Consider the following 19019-nt stretch of genomic DNA (forward strand, 5'->3'; position numbering starts at 1 on the left):
AACAAACGCTGTGAAGGTGAAGTTGTCCCTAAACTAGATTGTGAGGTTTATGACGAAGTGGTATGTGGAGCCAATTCCTTGCCGCTCAAATCTTAAGAGAGACACACAGCTAACCCAACATTAATTGCTGCTACTCAAGACAGAACAAAGTTAGAAAAAGACGAACAGGTGCACTCTGCTGAGCTCTGATTATCACCTAGGAAAATCCCTATCTGCCGGTGCTGCGGACATACATTACCAAACTGTCTTCTTAACTGCCAGAACACGATCTGGCGTACCGGAGGCGATGGCTGGTTGCTTCGACGTCCTCGACTGAAAGGCGAGAGCCGACTACCCTGAGCACCCGTACAGGCCGAACACAGAACATTCCCGCCCCCACGACAGTGGCCGTGGTTAAACGTTCCAATCAGCAACTCGAAAACCGGCAGAAAATTCCACTCCATTGCCGGAGCACTACCATTCCACCAATCCACCAATGGAGATTCTTGGCGCCAATTTCTGTGCTGATTTTGCTACGTCACGGAGCTATGCCCTGAGCAAGCCAATCACAGTTACTATTTTGCAGAAAGCGCGGGAATTTTCCCGCCACAACTGACTGGGTACACAAGTCATTCCCACGCCTCACTGGTAGCCCGCCAGAAAGTGTTTTCGCTAAGTTTCTGCGAAGTAACGGAACCTCTAGCCCAGCCGCTACTTCAGGCCCCTCCGGGCGTGTCTTTTGACAATGTCGGCGTCTGGAAAGCATTCACTCGACTCCCTCACACTTGTCGGCTTAACCCTCTCGAGATCCGCAGAGCCCGCCTGTCACCGGACCACCTGGGTGACGAGAGACGCTGCGTGGGAAGTCCGCGTGTGAAGAAATAGCAACTTTTCACCGCATGCAATTAGAGACGAAAATCGTAAGATAGAAATATGAGAGGGGGCTCATGCCACCTCTCAATACCACAGTTTCAACTTAAGAGATGTGGACCTGTGGCCTATTGTACAGCAAGCTCTCTGTAGTCTACAATCTCCATCACATCACAAATAAGAGAAAATTGGCAACCACTAAATTTTCAGCACCTTTTATGTGTCAAATGTCTGTTGTGAAATGGCTTATGAACTCAGCATGTGTCAAAGTGCCTAGGTGACCATTTGTTGCTAATAATCTTGAACACCAAAGTAATGTGACAAATAAATAAAAACACCTACAGCCATCCTTATGATTTTATTATATTTTGTCGCTACCAGTTTCAACGCTTCAGTGCGTCATCTTCAGTCTGTTTTTGATGTGATACAGGTTAATATGATCCCCAAGCATAATACATCAGTTGCCAGCATTACTGGATACGCAGATAAGTAATGCTGGCAACTGATGTGTTATGCATGGGGATCATATCAACCTGTATCACATCATAAACAGCCTGAAGCATTGAAACTGTAGCGACAAAATAAAATAAAATCATAAGGACAGCTGTAGGTGTTTTTATTTATTTGTCACAATAGTAAATGGCCATCATCCCAGAGACCTCCTGCTTAAAAGGACGGGCATACAAAACCGAAGTAATGGGTTTGTGATATGTAAAAATAGTCAGTGGTGAAGCTTCTATTTGAGGTCAGAAGTATCTGAATTGTCTCGTAAATTGCTAACAGCTCTCTATCGTATGCACTCTGCTTCTGTTGGACTGGGTGCAACTTTTTAGAGAAAAACTTTAGTGGCCGCCAGTGTTGGTCTACTTGTTTATGGAGTACTGCTCTGACTGCCAACTGACTTGCATCAACCACTATAGCCAGGCATGCGTGAGATACCACCTGGAGGTTGCGGAATGCCTTGTCCCTTTGGAATCTCCACTTAACATGTCTGCTTCCAGTGATGTCACTGCCCACAAGTGCATCCACAAGTGGTGTGTGTAAAGCCATCTTTGCTAGGAGATGACAGTGATAGAAATTCACCATACCCAACAGTCATCTCAATTGCTGATAATCTACTTGCTTTGGCAAAGATTGTAGCTTTGTAATCTTCTGCACCAACGATCAAATGCTATCAGTTGAAACAATATGATCCAGGAAGGTGACTTGAGTCTTCCCTGTGATGCTTTTGTTTCCTTTTAATACTGCTCCATGGTCAAACACCCATTGGTCTAAATTACATCAATGTTCATGCACTTGCACACCAGATGAGAACACCAAGATCTCATCCGTGTAAGTGAAACAAAATGAAAGTACCTCATCCACATGACATTGCCATACCCTAACAGAGTTTTTGAGGCAAAAAGACATGAATAAAAATTCAGCTAAACCAAAAGATGTGATCACTAGTCTTCCCAAATGTCACTTGTCACTACTTGTATGTTGTTACTTGTTTTTGCACAGTTGAGATTGCTAAAAAACTATGTGCCAGCTAGCACACATATGAAGTCCTCTTGTTGGGGACCAGACACTAGTCTGGTATTGTTCTTCCATTTAACACCCAGTAATCACCACGTGGCCTCCAGAAGCCATCTTTCTCCTGGACAAGATATAGGGGCAGAGACCATGGGCTGTCAGTCTGGGGAACGATTCCAGTGTGCAGTATTTCCTTGCTAAATTGCTTTTGTCTCTGTTAAGCATTCAGGTGCAGTTCTGTGTGTACGTAGTGGGTTGGATTGTCTGAGTGTTGTATGGATATCGTGCACTGTATTGCACTTGATGCTATTGCCGTGAACCTGTACCTGCAAATCACTTGGTGGATTGCTTGCACAGTCCTCAGAAGTCTTCTGTGTTGTAATGCTGCTGTGTTTATTAGTGGTGCATACGGTTTTGCTTGCACAGTCCTCAGAAGTCTTCTGTGTTGTAATGCTGCTGTGTTTATTAGTGGTGCATACAGTTTTGATTCTCTGTGTACCCTGTGGGAGCTCTTCTGTTGGTCCTGAATTCAACTATTAGTGTCTTGTCATTGCTGTTGTGTGGGCATCTGTGCAGTCAGTGCCTCCACTGTGGTTCTTAAGCTTTGGATTTCATCTGAAATGCTTAATGGTAGTCATATCTTTTGCACATGATACTGTTGGTGTCATGGAATTGTTGATAGCCATAGCAAAGTCCTCTAGTACATACATTCAAATTGTATAATGTTTGTAACTATGAATTATATACTGAAAAATTGAAATAATTGGGACCATGATATACAGCCCATTTTTTGTTGCAGGTTGGATATAGTATCAGATTTGAAGATTGTACTTCAGAACGAACAATTATCAAGTACATGACAGATGGAACCCTGCACAGAGAATTCTTGTCTGAACCTGATCTTTTAAGTTACAGGTGAGATATTCATTGTAAATAAGATTTAGTTTCCACATCTTGATGAAGTTCGGATATTGGATCCACAGTTGAAGAACCGTGAAAATGGAGAATATTCTTTCCAGCAGCAGCTTGATTTACTCATTTCTTAGAGAAGATGGTTTGGAAATATGTAACTTAATTTTCAAATACACATCATCATATGAGGCATTACGTATGGCTAGGGACAAGAAAATGTAACATCTGTTTTTGGCAAAGTTTGCATCTATTTTTTGCAAAAGTCACATTATTTTTGTAAAAATTTGTGCCTTTTATTTATTTATTTGTTTTTGAATGATTAGACACACATATTTAAAAGAGAAGACAAACAAAGCCTTAGTCCTTTGAAATTGAATGTTAAAAAAAATTGCTGATTGGCAATTTTGTGACTGGAATATTTACCTGTGCAAAAACTTCAACACCTTTTTTTCTGAAATGGGCTTTGTTTTCTTCTTTTGGCTGTTTTTGAGCTTTCAAAAATAATTTTTCTGTTGAAAAATGAGAACATTTTACCACCAGTGAACTGCATTCCTGATTTAAGATGTTTCTAGGCATTATTTGTCTTTTCATGCTCAATTCAAGGATTAAAAAATATGCAGACTGTTAATTTCAATCATTCGTGGGCATTCATAGCCGTGCAACCCATGAAAGCTACAAATAAAACTGACAAGGCAGCTACCATAGAAATAGAACTGAACGTGCAGTAAATCTATAACATTAGGGGAAGAATCTTGGCACAGTTGAGAAATGTTACAGATCCCCCCCCCCCCAGTCACTATAGCGCTGAGTGTGGACACTATAGGCTATAATGGCAGATGACCACAAACTTGAACAAATTAGAATTTTGACTACAGGATGGGAGAGGACCGGTGCTCGGAAACAAGCCTCACCTACCTTTTGCAGGGCAGCAACCCTTTCCAGAACTGACAAATTGACACAGGGATCACCGATCTCTTCTGTTCTTGTAAGGGTTGTAATTAAAATCCACAATGGACCAGGATTAGTCACTTCACTTGTTTCAAAATGAGAAAAGAAAACAATGAGCAGCCTAATAGTAATAACTGTTGTGACAGATGAAAACTGTGTTTCAGACTGGCAGATATACTAGTAACTTCATGTTTTGTGAGCAATGTTTTTTACCATTGTGCCATCCAATCATACCTGTAAGGCCACTTCTAGCCTTCAGTCTCTCTTCCACTTCATGAATTCCATAGACTATGTACCTTATGGGTTGAAGATCCCTAATTCTGTGTAAGAGTAACAGTGACATATTTGGGTAATGAGACTTTGAGTCAGGCCATGAGACATGGCAATAAGAATGCACACGTTGCCTATGACTCCATTCTGTACGTGCATGGACTTTCCAAATGACATTTTCCACCTTTTTTGTGCAAGTGTGTTAACAGGCATTATGCTTCTAATCTATTTGCATTATTTTTAATTCCATGGGTTGCAGTTTGATACTGCCATTGTATTTTGTGCTACGCAGTGAGACTAGACATGTATTATAGAAAAAGATAAGTCTCCATAAATAACAAATATGTATTTAGGTATTATGCCTTCAAAATATATAATAAATTTGTGACTTAGCTACTGATTTAATCATCATTCATATTTATCATACAATATTATCTTTCTGTCTGTTTCAGTGTAATGATTATCGATGAAGCTCATGAGCGCACACTACACACAGATATATTGTTTGGACTTGTAAAGGATATAGCAAGATTTAGATCAGATCTAAAACTGCTTATCTCTAGTGCTACACTGGACGCACAAAAGTTCTCTGAATTTTTTGATGATGCTCCCATATTTAAAATACCAGGTATGGTAAAACTAGAGATAAATGATCATTGTAGAACCAGCTTACTTTGATGTTTGTGTTTGTATAGGCTCTTCCTTATATGGTGCAAGCACTGTATCCAGCATTGTGCAGGGACCGTTACTCCTGTAAACAGGTTTTGATAGCAGCATATGCTTCAGCTCATTTCTTGGCCAGTGCGGCAGATGGTGTACCAGTTTTTGCCAAGAATAAAGTAGACAAGCGAGGAGTGGCCTTGGAAAGAAGTCCAAGAAAATCTTTGCACCATTTAGCTCATCAGACTAGTGCATCAGTGGCATCTGAGCATCAAAAACACCTCATAATAATACTATCATAGACATGTTGGTGATGCATGTTGTTGCACTGTCTGTGTGATGTAATGGTAGATGTTTTTGTTAAGTCTCTCAAAAAAAGGATGCAGTATATTATTCACAAAGCTATGATGTGGTGGAAAAAGATCGATCCAATAATTTTTATTGTTCTAATTGCATACCACACTCCTGTTTTCACACAATGATAAGGCTTTTGATGAGGAGTTTCAGAATTCTATTGTTCTGGATGTTTGCATTCCCTGATAAATGCAGTTGTGCTTCATCGGAAATGAGAGCATCATCCACTGACTGTGATATCCAATTGCAGTACTGACGTTGAGCAGTAGTGCGTTAATTGGTCAGTTGATGCACTGCTGTTACTTTGTAAGGTTTCAGTTTGGGTTTGTGCATGCGTAGCCCAAAGAGCAGGCCTTGTTGGCACACCAGTGTGAAAGTGCTGAATGACACAGTGGTCATTCACATGTTTCCGTGGAACCCTTAGGGGGTTGTGCAACCTAGCTTTCAGTGACTTTGAACATATCTTTGTATCCTAATTCTTATGGTTTCTTATATTATTGTTACCTTTTCTCTCTTACACATAATCTTTTGAACACCGTCCGATTCAATACTTATAATATACCGGATTAAACTCTTTTAATACTGGGTTAATCTCTTTTAATACTGGATTAAACTCTTTAAATGCCAACACCCAATTTAAATGGCTCAGCTTCAAATGAATACATATAACATCTTCTACATCTACATCCAAACTCCGCAAGCCACCTGACGGTGTGTGGCGGAGTGTACCTTGAGTACCTCTATTGGTTCTCCCTTCTATTCCAGTCTTGTATTGTTCGTGGAAAGAAAGATTGTCGGTATGCCTCTGTGTGGGCTCTAATCTCTCTGAGTTTATCCTCATGGTTTCTTCACGAGATATTCATAGGAGAAAGCAATATACTGCTTGACTCCTCGGTGAAGGTATGTTCTCGAAACTTCAACAAAAGCCCATACCGAGCTACTGAGCGTCTCTTCTGCAGAGTCTTCCACTGGAGTTTATCTATCATCTCTGTAACGCTTTCGCGATTGCTAAATGATCCTGTAATGAAGTGCGCTGCTCTCCATTGGATCTTCTCTATCTCTTCTATCAACCCTATCTGGTACGGATCCCACACTGGTGAGCAAGATTCAAGTAGTGGGCGAACAAGTGTACTGTAACCTACTTCCTTTGTTTTCAGATTGCATTTCCTTAGGATTCTTTCAATGAATCTCAGTCTGGCATCTGCTTTACCGACGATCAACTTTATATGATCATCCCATTTTAAATCACTCCTAATGCCTACTCCCAGGTAATTTATGGAATTAACTGCTTCCAGTTGCTGACCTGTTACATTGTAGCTAAATGATAAAGGATCTTTCTTTCTATGTATTCACAGACATTACACTTTTCTACATTGAGATTCAGTTGCCATTCCCTGCACCATGCGTTAATTCATTGCAGATCCTCCTGCATTTCAGTACAATTTTCCATTGTTACAACCTCTTGATATACTACAGCATCATCCGCAAAAAGCCTCAGTGAACTTCCAGTGTTATCCACAAGGTCATTTATGTATATCGTGAATAGCAACGGTCCTACGACACTCCCCTGTGGCACACCTGATATCACTCTTACTTCGGAAGACTTCTCTCCATTGAGAATGACATGCTGCATTCTGTTATCTAGGAACTCTTCAATTCAATCACACAATTGGTCTGATAGTCCATATGCTCTTACTTTGTTCATTAAATGACTGTGGGGAACTGTATCAAACGCCTTGCGGAAGTCAAGAAACACGGCATCTACCTGTGAACCCATGTCTATGGCCCTCTGAGTCTCGTGGACGAATAGCGTGAGCTGGGTTTCACACGATCGTCTTTTTTGAAACCCATGCTGATTCCTACAGAGTAGATTTCTAGTCTCCAGAAAAGTCATTATACTCGAACGTAATACGTGTTCCAAAATGCTACAACTGATCGATGTTAGAGAAATAGGTCTATAGTTCTGCACATCTGTTCGACATCCCTTCTTGAAAACGGGGATGACCTGTGCTCTTTTCCAATCCTTTGGAATGCTACGCTCTTCTAGAGACCTACGGTACACCGCTGCAAGAAGGGGGGCAAGTTCCTTCGTGTACTCTGTGTTAAATCAAACTGGTATCCCATCAGGTTCAGCGGACTTTCCTCTTTTGAGCGATTGTTTTTCTATCCCTCTGTCATCTATTTCAATATCTACCATTTTGTCATCTGTGTGACAATCTAGAGAAGGAACTACAGTGCAGTCTTCCTCTGTGAAACAGCTTCGGAAAAAGACATTTAGTATTTCGGCCCTTAGTCTGTCATCCTCTGTTTCAGTACCATTTTGGTCACAGTGTGTCTGGACATTTTGTTTTGATCCACCTACCGCTTTGACATAAGACCAAAATTTCTTAGGGTTTTCTGCTAAGTCAGTACATAGAACTTTACTTTCGAATTCGTTGAACACCTCTCGCATAGCCCTCCTCACACTACATTTGTACGATGGTTTTGAACTTTGTCCACTGATCCTCAACACTATCTGTTCTTGAGACAAAACTTTTGTGTTGAGCTGTCAAGTACTCTGAAATCTGCTTTTTGTCACTTTTGCTAAACAGAAAAATCTTCCCACCTTTTTCAATATTTCTATTTACGGCTGAAATCATCAATGCAGTAACCTCTTTATGATCGCTGATTCCCTGTTCTGTGTTAACTGTTTCAAATAGTTCAGGTCTGTTTGTCACCAGAAGGTCTAATACGTTATCGCCACGAGTCGGTTCTCTGTTTAACTGCTCAAGGTAGTTTTCAGATAATGCACTTAAAAAAAATTCACTGGATTCTTTGTGCCTGCCACCCATTATAAATGTTTGAGTCTCCCAGTCTATATCTGGCAAATTAAAATCTCCAGCCAGAACTATAACATGGTCGGGAAATCTACTTGAAATATTTTCCAAATATTCCTTCAGGTGCTCTGCCACAACAGCTGCTGAGCCAGGGAACCTATAGAGATATCCAATTACCATGTTTGAGCCTGCTTTAACTGTGACCTGCACCCAAATTATTTCACATTTCGGATCACCGTCAATTTCCTTCGATACTATTGCACTTTTTATCGCTATAAACACACCTCCCCCTTCACTGTCCAGCCTGTCTCTGCGCTATACATTCCAATCCATAAGCAGTGTATATTAAAATTTCTAAGTCTCTGTATGACCGTGTACATTAAATACATTGCCAGGGCTTGCACAACTTTTGCAGTTATTGAGGATGATGTGGTGCTCTGTTGTCCTCTTTGCTCTTACCTTATGCTGACTTTGTTATGTAGTTGTTAAGTCCAATTTATGGATTACAGTTAATTTGATTCAAATCAATGTCTAAAAAGCAAGCATCAAGAGGACACTATGACTGTATAAATAATGTCAAAAGATGGTAAGAGCAGGATAGAAGACTAATAAGAAGTGTTACCTGTGTAGTAGAGAATGATGGGTATGAGTAAAATGCTATTTAGAGAAATTATGAAATTAAAAAAGGAAACATGCAATGGCCTTCCAATTGGCATGCATAGATTCACGGATTGCTTAGGCTTGGACATACCAATGGGAGCAAAGTAGAATATCGTAACAATATGTCTAGGTGTAGGTATAACTTAAGTTATGAAAATATGAAAATGATATAGTGCTACTCACAACATGGAGGAGGCATCGAGTAGCAGACAGGCACTTTGAAAAAAGACTGCTAAATATTATTAGCTACAGGATTAAGTACTTCATCAGACAGAGGCAATACAAAACATACACACATTCACACATGAATAACTCGCACCCATATAGCCACTGTCATTGCCAGGCACTAAGGCCCGACTGTAACTGTGTGTGAAATGAGCAGCATTCTTTGCTGGGGTTGATAATAGGGATATGGAAGAAACATTGGGCAGGGAGGAGAAGAAATAGCAGGATAGGGCTGGGGGAAAATACTAGTACTGCCTTTAGGAGTGTGTAAGAAAGTGGTGGGAACAGGGTAGTGGGCTGCTAGGTGCAGCACCAGGAGGTTGTGCGAAGGGGACATTAGAGAAGTAGAGACCGGGAAGGAGATAGGCAAATGGAGGACATGGGAACAGAGGATATGTTTGCAGGGAGGGTTCCCACTTGCACAATTAAGAAAAGCCTGTGTTGGTGGGAAGAATCCAAATGGCATAGGATGTGGAGCAGCCTTTGAAGTCAAGTACATCTTGTTGGGGATGGTCCAGATGTTTCTTGGGCACAGTTTAGCTGGGTGTATGCTCCCCGGGGAATCCAGGAAAAACCTGGGAATTTTTTAGAATTCTGTTTTATTTTTATTTTTATTTTTTTATTGTTTTAGTTTTCAGTTAATTTTTTTTTTTTTAAATTTTGACTGTTAAGAACTGATACTCTAACAAAGAATTTCACTTCAGCCTGCCACTGCAGAATAATACTGCAGCAATATAAAACTTAAGTTGAAAGAAAATGCACCATATACAACAACAAAACACAAAGCACACACAAGTGTCTGCTGGCAGCAAAATATGTCAAAGGCTTTGGTATGAAGACTATGCAATACTTCGTAACAAACAACTGCTTTTGATGTTGCCAATGGGTTCATGCACATGTGCAGAGCTGAAAAGTTGCTTATGGACAGCACCTTCTCCCGCTTCTTGTCACATAGTATGTGGCTGTTAGCTGTATAAACAGTAGCAGCAAGCAACCAGGTGTTACCACAAAAAAATTTTCTGGTGCAGCTAAGCTGCCAGATTTGTGCATGCACAGAGTAGTGAGAGCTGTAGTAGGGATTAGTTTCCATGTGACCTGTGTTTACAGTTCGTGATTTTGCTATTCTCTCATCGTTTGCAGCTCCCATGTCAAATGAAAACGCCACAGATTTCTGTGGCTGGGAGTTGTCAAGTGAATTAAAATACATTCACATAATTACGAAAGACTACAATATGTTACTAGTTTCAGTTTTCTGATTTTATTTTGTTTCCATGTTATTGGCAATCAAGCATTAATCATCTTGCAGAACAATGAAGTTATTTTTGTTGGTTTGCCAAACAAATTCAGCTTTTATTAACCTTTCCTGCAGTAGCAGTAAATTTATTTGAAATGATGTGTTTCATTCCACACTGTTGGCTGGTTTCAACTATTCACTGGATTTTGAGTGCACGTTTTCACGTCATGGCACATATGGCATTATGCCATAGTAAAGAACCAAACATGAGATAAAATGATGCTGGTACTCCAAGAAAACTGGCTTCCCGAAAACCACACTGAAAAGCTTTAGCAGAATTTTACATAGCTGCCTTCCCAATTGCAAGACATGTTTCAGCACTTGTCTGCTACTTCCTTTATGCCTAACGTTATTTCTTAATTTATGTTGTTTGCATCATAAATTTACAGAATGCCATTCTTCAGTAAATTATGGACTGCCAACATACCTTGTTTTATCACTGTAACTCCCCACAAGGCTTTATATTTACTCCTTGAGTAGAATATAAACTACCAGTTATACAGTTTCTTTGCTTCACAAATAAACTTGTTGATTTTTTAAACATTTTGAAAAAGTCATGAAAAGCTTATTGTTCTTAATTCTGGTGCATACAAACAAATATTTTTGTAACAAATGTTTGCTCCTTACTAGCTTTTTGCAGTGTTTAGTGCACATAAACTTAAGTAGAAATGCTATGTAACAGTATTGCAGACTAGGACCAAAAAAAAACTCTATTAAATTACCACATGGCAAAATATTGGGGTACTTTGACTGCAGAGTCTAGTTTTGAAATGAATATTGTGCCAAGGACTGCTTTCTATTCCTGTATGCCTTATCTATATAAGATACAATCAAACAACTGCCTGAAATACAATAACTCCGTGTGTCCCCTCTGAACAACATACCACATTGCTGTCAATGGTCACATGATGCACCATTACAAACAAAATTCCAAACAGAAATGCGTTGAAAGGTGTATGGACAGAGCAAACACCAAGCACGGTCTTCCTGTGTTGTCGTAGCTGTGCATTTTCTAGCACTCTAGCAATTGCTCAAATGAACATATTTCTAATAGGTCATGGAAAAATATTGGAAATGATGGTTTGAGAAGTGTTACTTCCAAAGTAAATTTCCTTTTATGCGAGATATATTATGTTACATGTGAGAATGTACGATGAATTTCTTGATCGCAGAGCATTTGACTCTTATTCAAAACTTAACACATTGAGGATCAGCCACTTAGAAAAATTTGGGTCAAGAAGACGTGACATTTGTGTCATAATTTAAAATTTTTCATTTGTTTTGATAATTCTTAAAGGGCAACACATGCAGAAAAACACGATATCATATGTGAAAGATTAGCTTCTTGTAACTATACTAATTTAAATCATGAACTTTTCTCATTTATGTGTTTGTGCTTCTTAATAGTGATGTTGCTATTGGCTGACTACATCATGTGTCTTATACTTTGAATATCTGCTGTCATTAGCTGGTAAGATCATGTGACATGCGCTGTGATTGGCTAATGAAAGCGCATCGCAATCTCAATTTCAGTACTTCAGAAACTAATGCGCTATGTGTGGTGGAGTTCACATTTATACTTCCATAATATGAAAACGTGCATCATACATGTTGCTGTGCGTCAAAGATCTTCCTAAAACACTTATTTTTTGCTAGGTTTTCTTTCTAAAGTGCCTAGTAATTCTTTCCTGGTGTATAAAATTTTTACCATTCAAAGGAATGATATGTTTTACAGTTCTGAGGGAAAGTACACTGTGGTTTTGACTACCAGTCGTTGTGCACTGAAATGAACTATCTTCCCCACTATCCACGTAACACAGAGAAAGCGTATTTTCACCTGGGAAAATGTTTATTTTCACCCAGGAAAAAGTGTATTTTCATGGAGGAAAATGTGTATTTTCAGGCAGGGAAAATTCCATTTTTAACCAGGAAATGTGGGAAAAATCTTGGAATTTTTTGTTGTTGTTTGCATATTCATCCTGGATGGGCATTTCTGTGGACAGACAGCTTGTTAGTGCAGGGATCACCTACAGACAGATCTGTGGTACATTACATGGTGCCATCGTATGCCAATCTAATCATGGGCCATCTAGAGGAATCCTTCCTCCTAATGACCCAGAATCCCAAAACTCTCACCTGGTTCAGGTTCACTGATGATGTCTTCATAAACTGGAGTGAGGGTGAGGACACCCAATTATCCAAACCTCAATACTTTCTCCCCCATTCACTTAGTGTCTTACTCCTCAGCCCAACAAGTTACCTTCCTTGATGTTGACCCCCATCTCAAGGATGTTTTCATTAGTATCATTGTCTACATCAGACTTACCAGCCCCCAACAGTACTTCCGATTCTAGAAACAGACCTCTTGTGCCTTGTCTCCCCAGTCACCTACCACCCCACATCACCCAGTGTTCAGCCCCAAAAAAGGCGATTACTCTTTGAGGTTTGCCTCGTAACTGCAACTGTAATGGAGTATCAAGGATGTAATACAACAATATGCAAATGATAGATTGCTACTCACCACACAGAGAAAGCACTGAGTGGTAAACAGGCACTTATAAGAAAGTGCTGCTAGATATTATTAGCTATCAAACTAAATCTTTCATGAGATGCCCAGGACAGAGCAACTGAATCATATTCTCTGCCAGGGTTTTGACTACTGGTCGTTGTGCCCTGAAATGAAACTATCTTCCCCACTATTATCCTGACTCGTCCCACAGCAGTATTCTGCCACCCAGCCGACTTATGCAATATCCTTGGCTGTCCTGTTCCACCCCTGGTCCCAGCCCCCTTGTCCTGTGGCTCATACCCCTGATAGACCAGATGCAAGACCTGTCTTATACATCCTCCCAATAGCACCAACTGCAGTCCTGCCAGTGGCATCTCCTAACCCATCAACCCATCTGTGACAGCAGCCATGTGATCTACCACCTTACCTGCAACCACTACACTGCATTCAATGTAAGCATGGTCACTAATAAGCTGTTTGTATACATGAATCTCAACCTCCAAACTGCGGTCCAGAGACAGACGGACCACCCAGTTGCTGAGTGTGCTACCAGCATCATGTATTGGACTTAACAATTGCTTCACAGTGTGTACCACCTTGATTCTTTCCTCCGATACCAGCTTTTCGGAATTGCACAGGTGGAAACTCACCCTCCAGCATATCCTTTGTTTCCTTAAGCTTCCTGGTGTCAGCTTTTACAAGTCCCCTTCCTCCTCCTTCCTATCTCCATCCATCCTCCCATTCCAATCCTACACACACCTTCTGTCCAGCCAGCATCCCTGCGTAGTCCCATATCCCTACCCTGCTATTTGTTTCCCTCCCTGCCCCACCTCTCTTCTGTACATGTACTACCCAACACAGCAAAGAATGTTTCCCATCTCAGATGCAGTTACAGTTGCGCCTCACAACCATTATCTACACCACAGAATAATCTTGTGCTGAATGAAATCATAAGTCACAAACCTTTTCATCTTTCTGTCAGGCTTCATTCCCTTGGCATTCACTTGTAGTGTGGCAGCTGTGGATGTGAAGGTGTCTGAAACATTACTGCATCCCGTTCATCAGTCAAAAATTCCATTAGCTTCATGATACGGCTTTCAGAAATCTTTTCTCTTCATGCGTAAATAGTCCATTGTCGAATTGTATCTCGTCAGGAAGCCCACATAGAATTTTTGGTGCCAATACGTGGCTGTAATCATCCACATTTTCCGCTAAGGCTCATAAGGCTTATATGCATTTGTTACATGTGATATACGCATCATGAACCATGGACCTTGCCGTCGGTGGGGAGGCTTGCGTGCCTCAGCGATACAGATGGCCGTACCGTAGGTGCAACCACAACAGAGGGGTATCTGTTGAGAGGCCAGACAAACATGTGGTTCCTGAAGAGGGGCAGCAGCCTTTTCAGTAGTTTCAGGGGCAACAGTCTGGATGATTGACTGATCTGGCCTTGTAACATTAACCAAAACGGCCTTGTTGTGCTGGTACTGCGAACGGCTGAAAGCAAGGGGAAATTACAGCCGTAATTTTTCCCGAGGACATGCAGCTTTACTGTATGATTAAATGATGATGGTGTCCTCTTGGGTAAAATATTCCGGAGGTAAAATAGTCCCCCATTCGGATCTCCGGGCGGGGACTACTCAAGGGGACGTCATTATCAGGAGAAAGAAAACTGGCGTTCTACGGATCGGAGCATGGAATGTCAGATCCCTTAATCGGGCAGGTAGGTTAGAAAATTTAAAAAGGGAAATGGATAGGTTAAAGTTAGATATAGTGGGAATTAGTGAAGTTCGGTGGCAGGAGGAACAAAACTTTTGGTCAGGTGAATACAGGGTTATAAATACAAAATCAAGTAGGGGTAATGAAGGAGTAGGTTTCATAATGAATAAAAAATTAGGAGTGCGGGTTACCTACTACAAGCAGCATAGTGAACGCATTATTGTGGCCAAGATAGACACAAAGCCAATGCCTACTACAGTAGTACAAGTTTATATGCCAACTAGCTCTGCAGATGATGAAGAAATTGAAGAAATGTATGACGAGATAAAAGAAATCATTCAGGTGGTGAAGGGAGACGAAAATTTAATAGTCATGGGTGACTGGAATTCGTCAGTAGGAAAAGGGAGAGAAGGAAACAAAGTAGGTGAATATGGATCGGGGGGAAGAAATGGAAGAGGAAGCCGCCTTGTAGAATTTTGCACAGAGCATAACTTAATCATAGCTAACACTTGGTTCAAGAAACATAAAAGAAGGTTGTATACCTGGAAGAATCCTGGAGATACTAAAAGGTATCAGATAGATTATATAATGGTAAGACAGAGATTTAGGAACCAGGTTTTAAATTGTAAGACATTTCCAGGGGCAGATGTGGATTCTGACCACAATCTATTGGTTATGAACTGCAGATTGAAACTGAAGAAACTGCAAAAAGGTGGGAATTTAAGTAGATGGGACCTGGAGATACTGAAAGAACCAGAGGTTGTAGAGAGTTTCAGGGAGAGCATAAGGGAACAATTGACAGGAATGGGGGAAAGAAATACAGTAGAAGAAGAATGGGTAGCTCTGAGGGATGAAGTAGTGAAGGCAGCAGACGATCAAGTAGGTAAAAAGGCAAGGGCTAATAGAAATCCTTGGGTAACAGAAGAAATATTGAATTTAATTGATGAAAGGAGAAAATATAAAAATGCAGTGAATGAAGCAGGCAAAAAGGAATACAAACGTCTCAAAAATGAGATCGACAGGAAGTGCAAAATGGCTAAGCAGGGATGGCTAGAGGACAAATGTAAGGATATAGAGGCTTGTCTCACTAGGGGTAAGATAGATACTGCCTACAGGAAAATTAAAGAGACCTTTGGAGAGAAGAGAACCACTTGTATGAATATCAAGAGCTCAGATGGCAACCCAGTTCTAAGCAAAGAAGGGAATTCAGAAAGGTGGAAGGAGTATATAGAGGGTTTATACAAGGGCGATGTACTTGAGGACAATACTATGGAAATGGAAGAGGATGTAGACGAAGACGAAATGGGAGATAAGATACTGCATGAAGAGTTTGACAGAGCACTGAAAGACCTGAGTCGAAACAAGGCCCCGGGAGTAGACAACATTCCATTAGAACTACTGATGGCCTTGGGAGAGCCAGTCATGACAAAACTCTACCATCTGGTGAGCAAGATGTATGAGACAGGCGAAATACCCACAGACTTCAAGAAGAATATAATAATCCCAATCCCAAAGAAAGCAAGTGTTGACAGATGTGAAAATTACCGAACTATCAGTTTAATAAGTCACAGCTGCAAAATACTAACGCAAATTCTTTACAGACGAATGGAAAAATTGGTAGAAGCCGACCCTGGGGAAGATCAGTTTGGATTCCGTAGAAATGTTGGAACACGTGAGGCAATACTAACCTTACGACTTATCTTAGAAGAAAGATTAAGAAAAGGCAAACCTACGTTTCTAGCATTTGTAGACTTAGAGAAAGCTTTTGACAATGTTAACTGGAATACTCTCTTTCAAATTCTGAAGGTGGCAGGGGTAAAATACAGGGAACGAAAGGCTATTTACAATTTGTACAGAAACCAGATGGCAGTTATAAGAGTCGAGGGGCATGAAAGGGAAGCAGTGGTTGGGAAAGGAGTGAGACAGGGTTGTAGCCTCTCCCCGATGTTATTCAATCTGTATATTGAACAAGCAGTAAAGGAAACAAAAGAAAAATTCGGAGTAGGTATTAAAATTCATGGAGAAGAAGTAAAAACTTTGAGGTTTGCTGATGACATTGTAATTCTGTCAGAGACAGCAAAGGACTTGGAAGAGCAGTTGAACGGAATGGACAGTGTCTTGAAAGGAGGATATAAGATGAACATCAACAAAAGCAAAACGAGGATAATAGAATGTAGTCAAATTAAATCGTGTGATGCTGAGGCAATTAGATTAGGAAATGAGACATTTAAAGTAGTAAAGGAGTTTTGCTATTTAGGGAGTAAAATAACTGATGATGGTCGAAGTAGAGAGGATATAAAATGTAGACTGGCAATGGCAAAGAAATCGTTTCTGAAGAAGAGAAATTTGTTAACATCGGGTATAGATTTAAGTGTCAGGAAGTCGTTTCTGAAAGTATTTGTATGGAGTGTAGCCATGTATGGAAGTGAAACATGGACGATAACTAGTTTGGACAAGAAGAGAATAGAAACTTTCGAAATGTGGTGCTACAGAAGAATGCTGAAGATAAGGTGGGTAGATCACATAACTAATGAGGAGGTATTGAATAGGATTGGGGAGAAGAGAAGTTTGTGGCCCAACTTGACTAGAAGAAGGGATCGGTTGGTAGGACATGTTTTGAGGCATCAAGGGATCACAAATTTAGCATTGGAGGGCAGTGTGGAGGGTAAAAATCGTAGAGGTAGGCCAAGAGATGAATACACTAAGCAGATTCAGCAGGATGTAGGCTGCAGTAGGTACTGGGAGATGAAGAAGATTGCACAGGATAGAGTAGCATGGAGAGCTGCATCAAACCAGTCTCAGGACTGAAGACCACAACAACAACAACAACAACGCATCATTCAAATGTCTGTTGATTTGTGTGACATTGTTTTCATAGCTTCAAGATAATCAAATTCAGTTATACAGATTTGGCTCCATAGCATAAAACAAATATTCATTTCATTTCCTCATATGAATTGGCAGTGATTGGAATTTTTTCAGTGAGGTTCTTTGGCTCATCATCCAAGCACTCGTGGAGGAAGACATTCTGTCCATAGCAGAAACTGAAGGATTGCTGGCTGTAGAAGACTAAACTGTTCTGAAAATCGAGACCACTTCTGTATTTCTCCTGAAAATAGCTCTAATATGATGGCTGGAATTTGACTGTGTGTTTCATGAGGCATAGGAGCTGGTGTTGTAGCTGAAGCTGCCATAAGTCTCGGGTTTTTAACCAAACAAGGAAAAATGTAGGATGGAATAATAACAGTATTATGAAAAAGATAGATTACTACTCACCACATAGAGGAGGTTTTGAGTCTTTTAGACAGGTACAATGAAAAGACTGCTAAACATTTAAGCTCTCGGACAAAAAGTATTTATTTGGAACCAAAAACCACACATACATTTCCACAAGCACGATTCACATACACACATGGCCACTGTCTCTGTGCGTTATGGTACAACTGTGGTGGGGAGGGAGAGTGATAGTGGGGGGTGGGGGAGAAGATGATGTGCTATCTTGAGACTGTGCAGGGACTTGGTGGGGACACGATAGGGCTGCTCAAATGGCCACTGTCTCCACCCAATGTAGCATGACTGCATTGGGGAGGGGGAGCAGTAGTAGGAGGGGGAAGACATTGTGCTGTCTTGAGGCTGTGCAGGGACTTCATGGCCACAGCATAGGGCTGCTAAGTGCAGAATTGGGAGGCTTTGCTCGAGGGATGGAGGGGGGGGGGGGGGCAAGTGGGAAAGAGGGAGGGAAGATTACAAGAGGTAGAGAAAGGGAAAGGACTGTAGATGCGTTGGCAGAATAGTAGGTATGTGTTCTGCTGGATTTGGGGAAGGGAAGATGATAAGTAGGAGGAGGACAGGGACTAGTGAAGGTTGAGACCAGAGGGATTACAGCAATGGAGAATATGTTGTGGGAAGAGTTAGGAATGGTGATTATTGCTGAAACTTTCGGTTTTCAGTTATATCAGTTTTTCTTTCAATGCCAGTTCAACCTGACTGGTAAAACCTCACAAAATAACTGGTTTCTGAAATAACCAATTTTTTTTTCATTGCTAATATTTCCTGTAATAAATGTAGAACCTGAACAAAGACTGAAAAAAATTGATTTCCACATTTTCAAGATGTTGTTGTTGTTGTTGTTGTTGTTGTGGTCTTCAGTCCTGAGACTGGTTTGATGCAGCTCTCCATGCTACTCTATCCTGTGCAAGCTTCTTCATCTCCCAGTACCTACTGCAACCTACATCCTTCTGAATCTGCTTAGTGTATTCATCTCTTGGTCTCCCCCTACGATTTTTAC

At 40.7% G+C, this 19019-nt stretch overlaps 1 protein-coding gene across 1 annotated transcript in view; it reads left to right on the forward strand.

Moving 5' to 3' along the window:
* LOC126262927 (pre-mRNA-splicing factor ATP-dependent RNA helicase DHX16) overlaps window positions 1-19019 on the forward strand; it is a 135093-nt gene that overhangs the window by 50259 nt on the left and 65815 nt on the right. Inside the window, exons 8-9 of the mRNA XM_049959852.1 lie at window positions 3164-3279; window positions 4947-5122. Coding sequence (XP_049815809.1) covers window positions 3164-3279; window positions 4947-5122 — 292 coding nt within the window. The remainder of the gene's footprint in view (window positions 1-3163; window positions 3280-4946; window positions 5123-19019) is intronic.

This window comes from Schistocerca nitens, chromosome 6, assembly GCF_023898315.1.
Source record: "Schistocerca nitens isolate TAMUIC-IGC-003100 chromosome 6, iqSchNite1.1, whole genome shotgun sequence".
Lineage (NCBI taxonomy): Eukaryota > Metazoa > Arthropoda > Insecta > Orthoptera > Acrididae > Schistocerca > Schistocerca nitens.